General features: G+C 45.4%; 1 protein-coding gene across 1 annotated transcript in view; it reads right to left on the bottom strand.

The window, feature by feature from the left end:
- The window catches only part of LOC139572681 (nuclear factor 7, brain-like), a 36,363-nt gene that overhangs the window by 15,002 nt on the left and 4,464 nt on the right, over positions 1–16,897 (bottom strand). The window contains exon 2 of the mRNA XM_071395358.1: positions 4,151–4,412. Within this exon, the coding sequence (XP_071251459.1) occupies positions 4,151–4,412 (262 nt within the window). The remainder of the gene's footprint in view (positions 1–4,150; positions 4,413–16,897) is intronic.

Raw genomic sequence — 16,897 nt, 5'->3', positions numbered from 1 at the left:
AGAGCCAGCCCTAGCAGTGGCTCACAGGTCTGAGTACCTTAACATCCAGTCAGAGCCAGCCCTAGCAGTGGCTCACAGGTCTGAGTACCTTAACATGCAGTCAGAGCCAGCCCTAGCAGTGGCTCACAGGTCTGAGTACCTTAACATGCAGTCAGAGCCAGCCCTAGCAGTGGCTCACAGGTCTGAGTACCTTAACATGCAGTCAGAGCCAGCCCTAGCAGTGACTCACAGGTCTGAGTACCTTAACATGCAGTCAGAGCCAGCCCTAGCAGTGGCTCACAGGTCTGAGTACCTTAACATGCAGTCAGAGCCAGCCCTAGCAGTGGCTCACAGGTCTGAGTACCTTAACATGCAGTCAGAGCCAGCCCTAGCAGTGGCTCACAGGTCTGAGTACCCACACATGCAGTCAGAGCCAGCCCTAGCAGTGGCTCACAGACCTGAGTACCTTAACATGCAGTCAGAGCCAGCCCTAGCAGTAGCTCACAGGTCTGAGTACCCACACATGCAGTCAGAGCCAGCCCTAGCAGTGGCTCACAGACCTGAGTACCTTAACAAGCAGTCAGAGCCAGCCCTAGCAGTGGCTCACAGGTCTGAGTACCCACACATGCAGTCAGAGCCAGCCCTAGCAGTGACTCACAGGTCTGAGTACCTTAACATGCAGTCAGAGTCAGCCCTAGCAGTGACTCACAGGTCTGAGTACCTTAACATGCAGTCAGAGTCAGCCCTAGCCTGCTAACCCCCCCCCCCCCCCAGCAAACACTTTGAGAGAAAACATTTTAGGAGCCCACCCCCCCCTCTTGACAGCAGAGAATAATTACATTTCCAGCATTTCCACACATTTTGCCATGGGGCACAGAGAAAATATTGCAATACTGTAACTAATCAAAGGCAATTTTACTCATTTTGCCATTACGCAGAGATAAACGTTTGCAGTTTTTAATATGATATCTGAGTGATTAACAAAACCAGGGGTTGGAGCTGTTTCAGGGAACAGAAGAGAAAACCTTAAAATAACAACATTTGCCTATGCAAAGCCCTCACAATTTTTTCACTATTCAGCGTTAGTTAAAGATACTCTAGTGATCACCTTTCACATTGGATTTATTAACTACAAAAAAAGGTAAGACGTCTTTTAATTCCGGTGCCGCTCTGTACACACAAACGTGTTAGCTAGCTAGTTTAGATCCAACGTTAAACCAACTCTGAAGTTCAAAGACATTCAAAGTTACCTCCGTAAAAGACGGACCTCCGTAGGCCTAATTCAAATAACGCATGTCATAACGAGATGATACCCAGCGCTTCAAAGCAACTTCCCCCTCCCCCCGCACAATGTCATGTCTCATCTCGTGCTCTGTACTTACATGTTAATGTCAGTCTCATCTCGTTAGGAGGGGGGGATATGTATCTGCAGGCTTACAGGGTCACCAGTTGCCCATCCCTGATATTAAGGCAAATAAAGAAATACGAAGGTAGAGGAAAGTGACCTTTGGTTGGAGATCATTCGTCCCAAATGGCTTCCTATTCCTTATACAGTGCCTACCACCCTGGTCATAAGTAGTAGTGCACTATAAATGCTATAGGGTCATTTGGGATGACCACGAGTAAATTGTCATTACACTGTGCTGTTTGGTCAAACAACGAGCCTTCTCTACCTCAGCAGCCAGGGAGGGAGACAGAAAGGGGGTGGAGGGGAGAGAGAGAGACAGAGGGAGAGAGACAGAGAGAAAACGAAAGAGTAACAGACAGAGACGAGAAGCCATTTTTCCCCCCAATCCCCTAACTCAAAGGTCACTTTCCTTTCCTGCTTAGATATGACGACCAGGGTCTGAAGTGATGCCAAAAACGTTGGTGGTTGACCAAATACATTACTGGAAGCTTGTATGTAGATTTTCTGACTATTTATTTTTAAGAGCCGTCAGTTAGCTCTCTGTTAGTCAACACCAACTTTTTGGGGTGTGAGCCAACTCATGCTTTTCATTAGTACAATAATAACAACAAAACACCACCACACAAAATAACAACCCACCACAAACCAACCCAACCCACCTCAATCCAACCCAACCCACCACAAACCAACCCAACCCACCTCAATCCAACCCAACCCACCACAAACCAACCCAACCCACCACAAACCAACCCACCTCAAACCAACCCAACCCACCTCAAACAACCCACCTCAAACCAACCCACCTCAACCCAACCCACCACAAACCAACCCAACCCACCTCAAACCAACCCAATCCACCTCAAACCAACCCAACCCACCTCAAACAACCCACCTCAAACCAACCCACCTCAACCCAACCCACCACAAACCAACCCAACCCACCTCAAACCAACCCAATCCACCTCAATCCAACCCAACCCACCACAAACCAACCCAACCCACCTCAATCCAACCCAACCCACCACAAACCAACCCAACCCACCACAAACCAACCCAACCCACCTCAATCCAACCCAACCCACCACAAACCAACCCAACCCACCACAAACCAACCCACCTCAAACCAACCCAACCCACCTCAAACAACCCACCTCAAACCAACCCACCTCAACCCAACCCACCACAAACCAACCCAACCCACCTCAAACCAACCCAATCCACCTCAAACCAACCCAACCCACCTCAAACAACCCACCTCAACCCAACCCACCTCAACCCAACCCACCACAAACCAACCCAACCCACCACAAACCAACCCAACCCACCACAAACCAACCCACCTCAATCCAACCCACCACAAACCAACCCACCTCAAACCAACCCACCTCAAACCAACCCACCTCAATCCAACCCACCACAAACCAACCCACCTCACCACAAAACCAACCCAACCCACCACAAACCAACCCAACCCACCACAAACCAACCCAACCCACCTCAATCCAACCCACCTCAAACCAACCAACCCACCACAAACCAACCTAACAGACCAAACCACAACAAACTAAACCACCTCAAACCAAACCACCTCAAACCAAACCACCTCAAACCAAACCAACCCACCACAAACCAAAACACCACAAACCAAAACACCACAAACCAAACCACCACAAACTAATCCACCTCAAACCAACCTACCTCAAACCAAACCACCACAAACCAACCCACCTCAAACCAAACCAAACCACCACAAACCAACCCACCTCAAACCAACCCACCTCAAACCAACCCACCACAAACCAAACCACCTCAAACCAACCCAACCTAAAACTAACCCATCACAAACCAACCCACCTCAAACCAACCCACCTCAAACGAAACCACCACAAACCAACCCACCTCAAACCAACCCACCACAAACCAAACCACCTCAAACCAACCCAACCCAAACCAACCCACCTCAAACCAACCCACCTCAAACCAACCCACCTCAAACCAACCCAACCCAAACCAACCCACCTCAAACCAACCCACCTCAAACCAACCCACCTCAAACCAACCCACCACAAACCAACCCACCTCAAACCAAACCACCACAAACCAACCCACCTCAAACCAACCCACCTCAAACCAACCCACCTCAAACCAAACCACCTCAAACCAACCCAACCCAAACCAACCCACCTCAAACCAACCCACCTCAAACCAACCCACCACAAACCAACCCACCACAAACCAACCCACCTCAAACCAACCCACCACAAACCAAACCACCTCAAACCAACCCAACCCAAACCAACCCACCTCAAACCAACCCACCTCAAACCAACCAACCCACCTCAAACCAAACCACCACAAACCAACCCACCTCAAACCAACCAACCCATCTCAAACCAACCCACCTCAAACCAACCCATCCCAAACCAACCCACCTCAAACCAACCCACCTCAATCCAAACCACCTCAAACCAACCCAACCCAAACCAACCCACCTCAAACCAACCCACCTCAATCCAAACCACCTCAAACCAACCCAACCCAACCCACCTCAAACCAACCCACCTCAAACCAACCCACCTCAATCCAAACCACCTCAAACCAACCCAACCCAATCCAACCCACCTCAAACCAACCCAACCCCACAAACCAAACAACACCAAACCTACATCAACACCACAACACCACACAAGGTGCACAAAGCAAAAGACAACCCTCTCTTAAAATAACTAACTCATCTCTATATTCTTGACATAACTAACTCACCTGTATATTCTTGACATAACAGTCCGAGGTGAAGGCCCTAACCTTCTCCATCATGGCCGTCACCAGATAGTTGGTCTGGAAGTGTTTGGTGGTGAACTCCTTCCTCCACTGGGGACAGGAAACCGGTGTCTGGGTACCCCTCCAGTAGGTACTGATACAGCGCTTACAGAAGTGGTGCATACACGCCAGCATCACCGGCTCAGTAAAGACGTCACAGCAGATAGCACGTGTCAAGTCTTCTCTGAGACTGGACTGGCTCTTACTGTTGGGAGCCGCCAGCAGACATGATGGGAACTGTCTGTTCTTTTATAATGAGGCACTTCAGTTCATAGACAGGCTAGAGGCAGACCACAGGGCTGGTAGCTAAGAGACTGGAGGGTGAGAGAGAGAGAGAGTCAGTGTCAGATAATGCTTTTTTGTGTTGTTAAAACACAGACACACCCCTTTAAGCTTATTCCTATCAGTACAGTAACTGTACGCTACACCGATAGACTCTGTGATATCAACTGTAGGCTAATAGTTTACCCCATCAGCTTTCTAAACTTGTCACCATCTATTGTGGAATTTATCGAAACACAATCTGTGTTTTCAGCCAGGCTATGACATTCGTTCTATTGCATAGTTAACCGGCATAGGGTGGGATAAGGGGGCTCACTAAAGAAAACATGCATTACAGCTCATTAGCTAGCTAGCACGAGTAGCTTCTAATCACAAGTCATTTTTCGCTTTTGTAATAACTGGTCACAGTTCTCTGAACTCTAAAGTAAACTGGATCATGACATAGTCAGCTGACAAGAACGTGAACAGTTCAGTTAGCTAGCTAGCTGGGGTTACAGCTAAAAACAGTACAGTATGAAGATAGGCAGCAACTGCTTGTCCAATAGAAATCTCCGATCACGCTTGCGAGCAGAAATACGTCATTGGGTCGAACGGTCGTCTCGCACCAAACTGCACATGTGCAGACCGTCAATTTAAAGGCCCTCCTTCGATAGGAAGTTGTTTTTGATGAAAATGAAAACATGTCAGTTTGTCACTTTCACCATGTTGAAGGAACAGCATGTTTAACTACTTAAGACATTGGCTTGAATCTACGTTGTGCCTTTAGATTTTGAGAAAATGAACAGTGAAGGAATAATGTTTTACTTATCTCGTTGCCTTCTCAAACCCCAAACCCCGGCCTGGTCGGTTTGGTCTGCTTCGAAAGCGTTCCCGGAAGCCTCGCAATATTGCACCTCTGGGTTTACAAACGCTGTGGTTATAGTTAGCTGGCAAGCTAACTAGCATACTAACTAGCATACTAACTAGCATGCTAACTAGCATGCTAACTAGCGTGCTAACTAGCGTGCTAACTAGCGTGCTAACTAGCTAACTAAAGCAACATTGTTTTTTAACCGTTTTTTTTTCGCCAGATGCTAGCTAGTTAGCTGCCACATACTGTCTTGCCTGTGAATTTCAGAAAGCAACAGAGTCAGGGTTTCCAGGTCAAGCCATAACAATGACTACTAGTACTCTAAACCCAACCTTAAGGTCTGAAAACTACCTCCGCGCAAATGTATCTAAATGCTCTCTAGAGCGCCTAAAGTCGTTTTCCTGTGCTTTGTCACCGTTATTTCTTAACACGCATCAGTTCTAGCATGTTAATATGTTCTGTGGAGAGAAAAAAAGTTTGGAAATAGGTGTCTCCATTATGACAATCTAAATAGCCTACCTACAACAGGTAAAAATGAGGAGATGGGAGAGGCGGGACTTGCAGTGCGTCAAGGGTCACAAATAGAACCAAGTTCTATTTTAGCGCCTGGCTACTTAGACGCTCGCAAGCAATGTGGGTGCAATGATTGAATAACATGTATGTGTAAATTTATTTTGCAATGCTCGTGTCAGCATGTGACTCTCAACACACAGCCCTCTGGCTCTCCCCACTATTCACTCACTCAGCAACAGGCTGCCTCACTGCCGGATAGTCAGCAGTTGCAGGTCACAGTCAAATATATATTGCAATTTAGTACAATTTAGAAGTAAGCCCCCCAAAAAAACTGAAATACATTTTCACCTGCGACATTTCAAAGTAGCCCAATTTTCCCGGTAAATCGCAGACATGAAGAGAATACAAGATGTTCTGGGCACGTCCCAAAAGTACAAAGGCTGCCGTAATTGGTCCATCTGGCTTGGTCAGTACAAAGGCTGCCGTAATTGGTCCATCTGGCTTGGTCAGTACAAAGTAAACAGTGGTACGTGAATGATCCAGTGATCCAGGGCCTGCATTGGGGAACGTACCTCCGTGGCTGTTCCGGATACCAAGTAGAGATGTGGACATGAGTTAGGGTGAGACGTGAGACGGTGTGTGGAGAGAGATATATAGATAGTCATTTTTATTTCTGTTTTTTTAAAGAATATATACATTTCAAAGGATTCTGTCAGTGGTAGGGTGGGAGCAGTGATGTATACTCAAAATGTTAATGTTAAAGTATTTAAGCGGTTAATAGATTGTGTGTTAGTATGTGTGTGGTGATGTCCATGATATATAGGTTTGAGATGGATGAAGGAGGTGAAACTACTCAGAGTGGTGTTCTGCTCTGATTGAGCTGCAGTGTTGAGTAGTATGAAGACTGGCAGGTTCGGATAGAGGAGACTTGTTTGTGGAGAGGATGGTGCTGTTAAAATGGGAGCGCATGGGAGTGGTGTGGTGTCTCAAAGTGGTGTCTCTATTTCACTTTCTTAGAGGAACAGGACTAGTGAATAGAATTGAATGTAGGTAGGCCGTGACTGGCCTCACACTCCACTACAGTAGGTGGCGGTGAATGCATCGTTGAAAGTTGGATGCGATCCATCAGCCCAATCCCAAAGAAGAAGAAGAATGATCCAGTTATGGCAGATGGCGGAACATTAGGTTAAGTTTGAAACTGCTAGTGAGTCGGGTGAAGATAATAGCACAGAGAGTGAGAGGGAATGGGTTACCGTGGCAAAGAAGAAGGAAAACAAGAGAAGTAAAGCTGTGGTGGAAAATAGGAAACGCCTAGACTCGTTTTTAGTCGGAATGAGGGTGTTGGACCAATGCTACCTGGGAAATCCGTTTAACGTCTCGAGGACAATCTGGAATGTTTTGGAGGAAAGTGTGGAGTTGGTGAGTTAAAGGAAGTCGTCTTATTTAGATTTTTTTTTGTGTGTCTGCGGAGTAGAAGAAGCGCTTGTAAGCCTCAAAAAAAGATATCGGACTGGAACGTTTCCTGTATTGATTTTTGAAGCAGGAGTTATTTCTGGGGCGTCGCAAGAAGTAAAGCCAGAGGATATAACTAGAGGACATCGATGGAGTGGTTGGTGCTCGTCGACTGACCTGTACGGTGGACGGAGAAAATGAATTAACTTCATCCATGCTACTGTTCTTTGTTGAAGAGTCTCTCCATTCTCATATAAAGATAGGTTTCATGAGATACACTGTAAGAGCTTTTTTTTGTGCACAAGCCCTTTCAGTGTTATAAATGTAGAAGATTTGGTCACGTGTCAAGTGGGAAGAGGATCGTTATGCCAGATGAAGGGAAATGCTGCAATGGTGGTGGAGGCGAACATGCGCCTGACATCCTGGAGTGCCCTGTTAGGATGAAGGAGACCGAGGCGGCAAGAGTAAGGGGTGTTTAGAGTGTCTCCTATCTGGAGGCGGTGAGAAGAGTGGAAGGAACGAGTGGTCGGGGAAGAAACAATGGGGAAATGTTGCCCGTTTTAAAAAAAATAAAAAATACTTTGTATTATTTATTGCAATGGTCATAAGCTGTCCAGCACAAGCGGAGGAGAAGTCGGAGAAAATTGGAATCATTGTGAATGCAGCTGAACGTTTCTTGGGTCTTCGTGATTTCACAGCTGAGGCCTTGCAAGAAATCCTGTTGTTAAATCCTATCATTTTCTCGAAATCTAAAGGCGTAGATTTAAGCCAATGTCTTAAGTAGTTAAACATGCTGTTCCTCCAACATGGTGAAAGTGACAAACTGACATGTTTTCATTTTCATCAAAAACAACTTCCTATCGAAGGAGGGCCTTTAAATTGACGGTCTGCACATGTGCAGTTTGGTGCGAGACGACCGTTCGACCCGATGACGTATTTCTGCTCACAAGCGTGATCGGACATTTCTATTGGACAAGCAGTTGCTGCCTATCTTCATACTGTACTGTTTTTAGCTGGTAAGTGTTCGTTGTAATTTAATTAAATAAACTGAACACTGAATGATAACAAAAACAACAAAGAGAGTGAATGAAACTACGAAACAGTTCTGTAAGGTGAAAACACACAAAACAGAAAACAAATACCGACAAACACAGGTGGGAAAAGGCTACCTAAGTATGGTTCTCAATCAGAGACAACGATAGACAGCTGCCTCTGATTGAGAACCACACCACGCCAAAACACATAGAACTAGACAACATAGAACACAACATAGAATGCCCACCCCAACTCACACCCTAACCAACCAAAATAGAGACATAAAAAGGATCTCTAAGGTCAGGGCGTGACAATATTAGGGTATTCCAGTTAAATGCTCTTCTGTCTTTATATATTGACAGGAAAATAACATCAATTGGATAAGATAATTCCTAAGAAGACCCTCAGAAGTTACCTTCCATTACCCCTGTTGACTCATCAGTAGACCTGTCCCTCAGAATTTACCTTCCATTACCCCTGTTGACTCATCAGTAGACCTGTCCCTCATAACGTACCTTCCATTACCCCTGTTGACTCACCAGTAGACCTGTCCCTCAGAACGTACCTTCCATTACCCCTGTTGACTCATCAGTAGAACTGATCCTCAGACTCATCAGTAGGACAAATTCATTTATCTTTTGGTCCATACAATAACAGAGATAATATGTCCTTTGTTTCAACAGGAGGTTGTATCTATATACTTTATTTCATACCTTAATGGAATTGTTTGATTGATAATATTTGTTGGAAAAAAGTTTGGATGTTGCCTCCCTGACTGCCTAGAAAGTCAGGAACCTAGGACGAAACCTACAGAGGAACCAGGCTCTGGGGGGTGGCCAGTCCTCTTCTGGCTGTGCCGGGTGGAGATTATAACAGAACATGTCCAAGATGTTCAAATGTTCATCTTCCTCCTTTTCATTATCCTTCCCTCCTGTCCAATAGGAACAGGGGGACCAGACAGGAGAAATACTCCAGATATAACAGACTGACCCTAGCCCCCCGGTTAATAGACTATTGCAGCATAAATACTGCATAAATACTGGAGGTTGAGACAGGAGGGGTCGGGAGACACTGTGGTATCACTTCCGACGATACCCGCGGACAGGGCCAATAAGGTAGGATATAACCCCACCCACCTTGCCAAAGCACAGCCCACACACCACTAGAGGGATATCTTCAAACCGCCTACTTACTACCCTGAGACAAGGCTGAGTATAGCCCACAAAGATCTCCCCAACGCCACGAACCCGAAGGGGGCACCAACCCAGACAGGAAGATCACGTCAGTGACTCAAGCCACTCAAGTGACGCACCCCTCCTAGGGACGGCATGAAAGATCACGAGTAAGCCAGTGACTCAGCCCCTGTAATAGGGTCAGAGGCAGAGAAGAGGGGAACTGGCCAGGCAGAGACAGCAAGGACGGTTCGTTGCTCCAGAGCCTTTCTGTTCACCTTCACACTCCTGGACCAGACTACACTCAATCATAGGACCTACTGAAGAGATGAGTCTTCAATAAAGACTTAAAGGTCGAGACCGAGTCTGCGTCTCTCACATGGGTAGGCAGACCATTCCATAAAAATGGAGATCTATAGGAGAAAGCCCTGCCTCCAGCTGTTTGCTTAGAAATTCTAGGGACAGTAAGGAGGCCTGCATCTTGTGACCGTAGCATACGTGTAGGTATGTACGGCAGGACCAACTCGGAAAGATAGGTAGGAGCAAGCCCATGTAACGCTTTATAGGTTAACAGTAAAACCTTGAAATCAGCCCTAGCCTTAACAGGAAGCCAGTGTAGAGAGGCTAGCACTGGAGTAATATTATAAAAAATGTTGGTTCTAGTCAAGATTCTAGCAGCCGTGTTTAGCACTAACTGAAGTTTATTTCGTGCTTTATCAGGGTAGCCGGAAAGTAGAGCATTGCAGTAGTCTAACCTAGAAGTAACAAAAGCATGGATTAACATTTCTGCATAATTTTTTGACAGAAAGTTTCAGATTTTTGCAATGTTACGTAGATGGAAAAAAGCTGTCCTTGAAGTAGTCTTGATACGTTTGTCAAAAGAGAGATCAGAGTCCAGAGTAACGCTGAGGTCCTTCACAGTTTTACTTGAGACTACTGAACAACCATCAAGATTAATTATCAGATTCAACAGAAGATCTCTTTGTTTCTTGGGACCTAGAACAAGCATCTCTGTTCTGTCTGAGTTTAAAAGTAAAACATTTGCCGCCATCCACTTCCTTATGTCTGAAATACAGGCTTCCAGGGAGGGCAATTTTGGGGCTTCACCATGTTTCATCCAAATGTACAGCTGTGTGTCATCCGCATAGCAGTGAAAGTTAACATTATGTTTCCGAATGACTTCACCAAGAGGTAAAATATATAATGAAAACAATAGTGGTCCTAAAACGGAACCTTGAGGAACACCAAAACGTACAGTTGATTTGTCAGAGGACAAACCATCTACAGAGACAAACTGATATCTTTCGGACAGATAAGATCTAAACCAGGCCAGAACTTGTCCGTGTAGACCAATTTGGGTTTCCAATCTCTCCAAAAGAATGTGGCGATCGATGGTATCAAAAGCAGCACTAAGGTCTAGGAGCACGAGGACAGATGCAGAGCCTCGGTCTGACGTAAATGACGCCACGTCATTTACCACCTTCACAAGTGCAGCCTCAGTGCTATGATGGGGTCTAAAACCAGACTGAAGCATTTCGTATACATTGTTTGTCTTCAGGAAGGCAGTGAGTTGCTGCTTAACAGCTTTTATAAACATGTTTGAGAGGAATGGTAGGTTCGATATAGGCCGATATTTTTTTATATTTTCTGTGTCAAGGTTTGGCTTTTTCAAGAGAGGCTTTATTACTGCCACATTTAGTGAGTTTGGTACACATCCGGTGGATAGAGAGACGTTTATTATGTTCAACATAGGAGGGCCAAGCACAGGAACCAGCTCATTCAGTAGTTTAGTTGGAATAGGGTCCAGTATGCAGCTTGAAGTTTTAGGAGCCATGACTATTTTCATGAGTGTGTCAAGAGATATAGGATTAAAAAACTTGAGTGTCTCCCTTGATCCTAGGTCCTGACAGTTTTGTGCAGACTTGAAATACTCAGATTTAAAGAGGAGTCCGTCATTTGCTTTCTAATGATCATGATCTTTTCGTCAAAGAAGTTCATGCATTTATCACTGCTGAAGTGAAAGCCATCCTCTCTTGGGGAATGCTGCTTTTAAGTTAGCTTTGTGATAGCATCAAAAATAAATGTTGGATTGTTCTTATTCTTCTCAATTAAGTTGGAAAAATAGGATGATCGAGCAGCAGTGAGAGCTCTTCGATATTGCACGGCAAGCTAGTCGGAAGACTTCCTGTTTGGTGTGGTGCCATTTCCCTTACAATTTTCTGTAAGCTTGCTTCAGGGCCCGTGTATTTTCTGTATACCAGGGAGCTAGTTTCTTACGACAATGTTTGTTTTTAGGGGTGCGACTGCATCTAGGGTATTGAGCAAGGTTAAATTTAGTTCCTCAGTTGGGTGGTAAACCGATTTATGTACTCTGACGTCCTTGGTTAGTTGGAGGGATTCTACGAGGGCATCTAGGAGTCTTTGGGTTGTCTGAGAGTTAATAACATGGCTCTGTATGATCCTTGGTTGGGGTCTGAGCAGATTATTTGTTGCGATTTCAAACATAATAAAATGGTGGTCCGATAGTCCAGGATTATGAGGAAAAACATTAAGATCCACAATATTTATTCAATGGGACAAAACTAGGTCCAGAGTATGACTGTGGCAGTGAGTAGGTCCAGAGACATGTTGGACAAAACCCACTGAATCGATGATGGCTCCGAAAGTCTTTTGGAGTGTGTCTGTGGACTTTTCCATGTGCATATTAAAGTCACCAAAAATTGGAATATTATATGCCATGACTACAAGGTCCAATAGGAATTCAGGGAACTCAGTGAGGAACGCTGTATTCGGCCCAGGAGGCCTCTAAACAGTATTGAGTAGGCTGCATAGATTTCATGACTAGAAGCTCAAAAGACGAAAACGCAGTCATTTTTTGTTTTGTAAATGGAAATTTGCTATCAAAAACGTTAGCAGCATCTCCGCCTTTGCGGGATGCGCGGGGGGATATGGTCACTAGTGTAACCAGGAGGTGAGGCCTCATTTAACATAATAAATTCATCAGGCTTAAGACATGTTTCAGTCAGGCCAATCACATCAAGATTATGATCAGTGATTAGTTCATTGACTATAACTGCCTTGGAAGTGAGGGATCTAACATTAAGTAGCTCTATTTTGAGATGTGAGATATCACAATCTCTTTCAATAATGGCAGGAATGGAGGAGGTCTTTATTCCAGTGAGATTGCTAAGGCGAACACCTCCATGTTTAGTTTTGCTCAACCTAGATCGAGGCACAGACACGGTCTCAATGGGGATAGCTGAGCTGACTACACTGACTGTGCTAGTGGCAGACTCCATTAAGCTGGCAGGCTGGCTAACAGCCTGGCTGACAGCCTGCTGCCTGGCCTGCACCCTATCTCATTGTGGAGCTAGAGGAGTTAGAGCCCTGTCTATGTTCATAGATAAGATGTGAGCACCCCTCCTGCTAGGATGGAGTCCATCACTCCTCAGCAGGCCAGGCTTGGTCCTGTTTGTGGGTGAGTCCCAGAAGGAGGGCCAATTATCTACAAATTCTATCTTTTGGGAGGGGCAGAAAACAGTTTTCAACCAGCGATTGAGTTGACTGCTGTAGAGCTAATCACCCCCCCTAACTGGGAGGGGGCCAAAGACAATTACTCGATGCCGACACATCTTTCTAACTGATTTACATGCAGAAGCTATGTATGGGGCGGCAGGTAGCCTAGTGGTTAGAGTGTAGGGGCGGCTGGTAGCCTAGTGGTTAGAGTGTAGGGGCGGCAGGTAGCCTAGTGGTTAGAGTGGAGGGGCGGCAGGTAGCCTAGTGGTTAGAGTGTAGGGGCGGCTGGTAGCCTAGTGGTTAGAGTGGAGGGGCGGCAGGTAGCCTAGTGGTTAGAGTGTAGGGACGGCAGGTAACCTAGTGGTTAGAGTGTAGGGACGGCAGGTAGCCTAGTGGTTAGAGTGTAGGGACGGCAGGTAGCCTAGTGGTTAGAGTGTAGGGACGGCAGGTAGCCTAGTGGTTAGAGTGTAGGGACGGCAGGTAGCCTAGTGGTTAGAGTGTAGGGACGGCAGGTAGCCTAGTGGTTAGAGTGTAGGGGCGGCAGGTAGCTTAGTGGTTAGAGTGTAGGGACGGCAGGTAACCTAGTGGTTAGAGTGTAGGGACGGCAGGTAGCCTAGTGGTTAGAGTGTAGGGGCGGCTGGTAGCCTAGTGGTTAGAGTGTAGGGGCGGCTGGTAGCCTAGTGGTTAGAGTGTAGGGACGGCAGGTAGTCTAGTGGTTAGAGTGTAGGGACGGCAGGTAGCCTAGTGGTTAGAGTGTAGGGGCGGCTGGTAGCCTAATGGTTAGAGTGTAGGGACGGCAGGTAGTCTAGTGGTTAGAGTGTAGGGACGGCAGGTAGCCTAGTGGTTAGAGTGTAGGGGCGGCTGGTAGCCTAGTGGTTAGAGTGTAGGGACGGCAGGTAGCCTAGTGGTTAGAGTGTAGGGGCGGCTGGTAGCCTAGTGGTTAGAGTGTAGGGACGGCAGGTAGCCTAGTGGTTAGAGTGTAGGGACGGCAGGTAGCCTAGTGGTTAGAGTGTAGGGACGGCAGGTAGCCTAGTGGTTAGAGTGTAGGGGCGGCTGGTAGCCTAGTGGTTAGAGTGTAGGGACGGCAGGTAGCCTAGTGGTTAGAGTGTAGGGGCGGCAGGTAGCCTAGTGGTTAGAGTGTAGGGACGGCTGGTAGCCTAGTGGTTAGAGTGTAGGGGCGGCTGGTAGCCTAGTGGTTAGAGTGTAGTGGCGGCAGGTAGCCTAGTGGTTAGAGTGTAGGACTAGTAACCGGAAGGCTGCTGGATCGAATCCCCCGAGCTGACAAGGTATAAATCGGTTGTTAACAAGACAGTTAATTCCTAGGCTGTCATTGAAAATAAGAATTTGTTCCTAATTAACTGACTTGCCTAGTTAAATAAAGGTAAAATATGTTGACCTCTGTTTCATCCTAACATCGTTGGTGCCGACGTGGATAACAATATCCCTCTACACTCGCCAGTTTTAGCCTTAGCCAGCACCATCTTCAGATTAGCCTTAATGTCGGTAGCCCTGCCCCTGGGAAACAGTGTATGATCGCTGGATGATTCTTTTTAAGTATAATACTGCGGGTAATGGAGTTGACCAATGACTAGGGTTTTCAATTTGTCAGTGCTAATGGTGGGAGGCTCAGCGGCTCAGACCCCGGAACGGGAGGAGGAGAGACCAGAGAAGACTCGGACTCTGACTGCCTCTTCTAGAGACACAGAGTCCAGGAGGCTGAGGAGAAGCTGACTTTGGCCTCTAGAGACACAGAGTCCAGGAGGCTGAGGAGAAGCTGACTTTGGCCTCTAGAGACACAGAGTCCAGGAGGCTGAGGAGAAGCTGACTTTGGCCTCTAGAGAACCAGAGAGCTACAACTACAGGCATATTGACGTTGCTATAGCTACAACTACAGGCATATTGATGTTGCTATAGCTACAACTACAGGCATATTGATGTTGCTATAGCTACAACTACAGGCATATTGATGTTGCTATAGCTACAACTACAGGCATATTGATGTTGCTATAGCTACAACTACAGGCATATTGATGTTGCTATAGCTACAACTACAGGCATATTGATGTTGCTATAGCTACAACTAGAGGCATATTGACGTTGCTATAGCTACAACTACAGGCATATTGATGTTGCTATAGCTACAACTACAGGCATATTGATGTTGCTATAGTTACAACTACAGGCATATTGATGTTGCTATAGCTACAACTACAGGCATATTGATGTTGCTATAGCTACAACTACAGGCATATTGATGTTGCTATAGCTACAACTAGAGGCATATTGACGTTGCTATAGCTACAACTAGAGGCATATTGATGTTGCTATAGCTACAACTAGAGGCATATTGATGTTGCTATAGCTACAACTAGAGGCATATTGACGTTGCTATAGCTACAACTAGAGGCATATTGATGTTGCTATAGCTACAACTACAGGCATATTGATATAATTATAGCTACAACTAGAGGCATATTGACGTTGCTATAGCTACAACTACAGGCATATTGACGTTGCTATAGTTACAACTACAGGCATATTGATGTTGCTATAGCTACAACTACAGGCATATTGATGTTGCTATAGCTACAACTACAGGCATATTGATGTTGCTATAGCTACAACTACAGGCATATTGACGTTGCTATAGCTACAACTACAGGCATATTGACGTTGCTATAGCTACAACTACAGGCATATTGACGTTGCTATAGCTACAACTACAGGCATATTGACGTTGCTATAGCTACAACTAGAGGCATATTGACGTTGCTATAGCTACAACTACAGGCATATTGATGTTGCTATAGCTACACCTACAGGCATATTGATGTTGCTATAGCTACAACTAGAGGCATATTGATATAATTATAGCTACAACTAGAGGCATATTGACGTTGCTATAGCTACAACTAGAGGCATATTGATATAATTATAGCTACAACTAGAGGCATATTGATGTTGCTATAGCTACAACTACAGGCATATTGATGTTGCTATAGCTACAACTACAGGCATATTGACGTTGCTATAGTTACAACTACAGGCATATTGATGTTGCTATAGCTACAACTAGAGGCATATTGATGTTGCTATAGCTACAACTAGAGGCATATTGATGTTGCTATAGCTACAACTAGAGGCATATTGACGTTGCTATAGCTACAACTACAGGCATATTGACGTTGCTATAGCTACAACTACAGGCATATTGATGTTGCTATAGCTACAACTACAGGCATATTGATGTTGCTATAGCTACAACTACAGGCATATTGACGTTGCTATAGCTACAACTAGAGGCATATTGATGTTGCTATAGCTACAACTAGAGGCATATTGATGTTGCTATAGCTACAACTAGAGGCATATTGACGTTGCTATAGCTACAACTACAGGCATATTGACGTTGCTATAGCTACAACTAGAGGCATATTGATGTTGCTATAGCTACAACTAGAGGCATATTGATGTTGCTATAGCTACAACTACAGGCATATTGACGTTGCTATAGCTACAACTACAGGCATATTGACGTTGCTATAGCTACAACTACAGGCATATTGATGTTGCTATAGCTACAACTATAGGCATATTGACGTTGCTATAGCTACAACTACAGGCATATTGATGTTGCTATAGCTACAACTAGAGGCATATTGATGTTGCTATAGCTACAACTAGAGGCATATTGATGTTGCTATAGCTACAACTACAGGCATATTGATGTTGCTATAGCTACAACTAGAGGCATATTGATGTTGCTATAGTTACAACTACAGGCATATTGATGTTGCTATAGCTACAACTACAGGCATATTGATGTTGCTATAGCTACAACTACAGGCATATTGATGTTGCTATAGCTAC

This window comes from Salvelinus alpinus, chromosome 4 (assembly GCF_045679555.1).
Source record: "Salvelinus alpinus chromosome 4, SLU_Salpinus.1, whole genome shotgun sequence".
Classification (NCBI taxonomy): Eukaryota; Metazoa; Chordata; class Actinopteri; order Salmoniformes; family Salmonidae; genus Salvelinus; species Salvelinus alpinus.
This window is presented reverse-complemented; position numbering and strand designations above follow the sequence as displayed.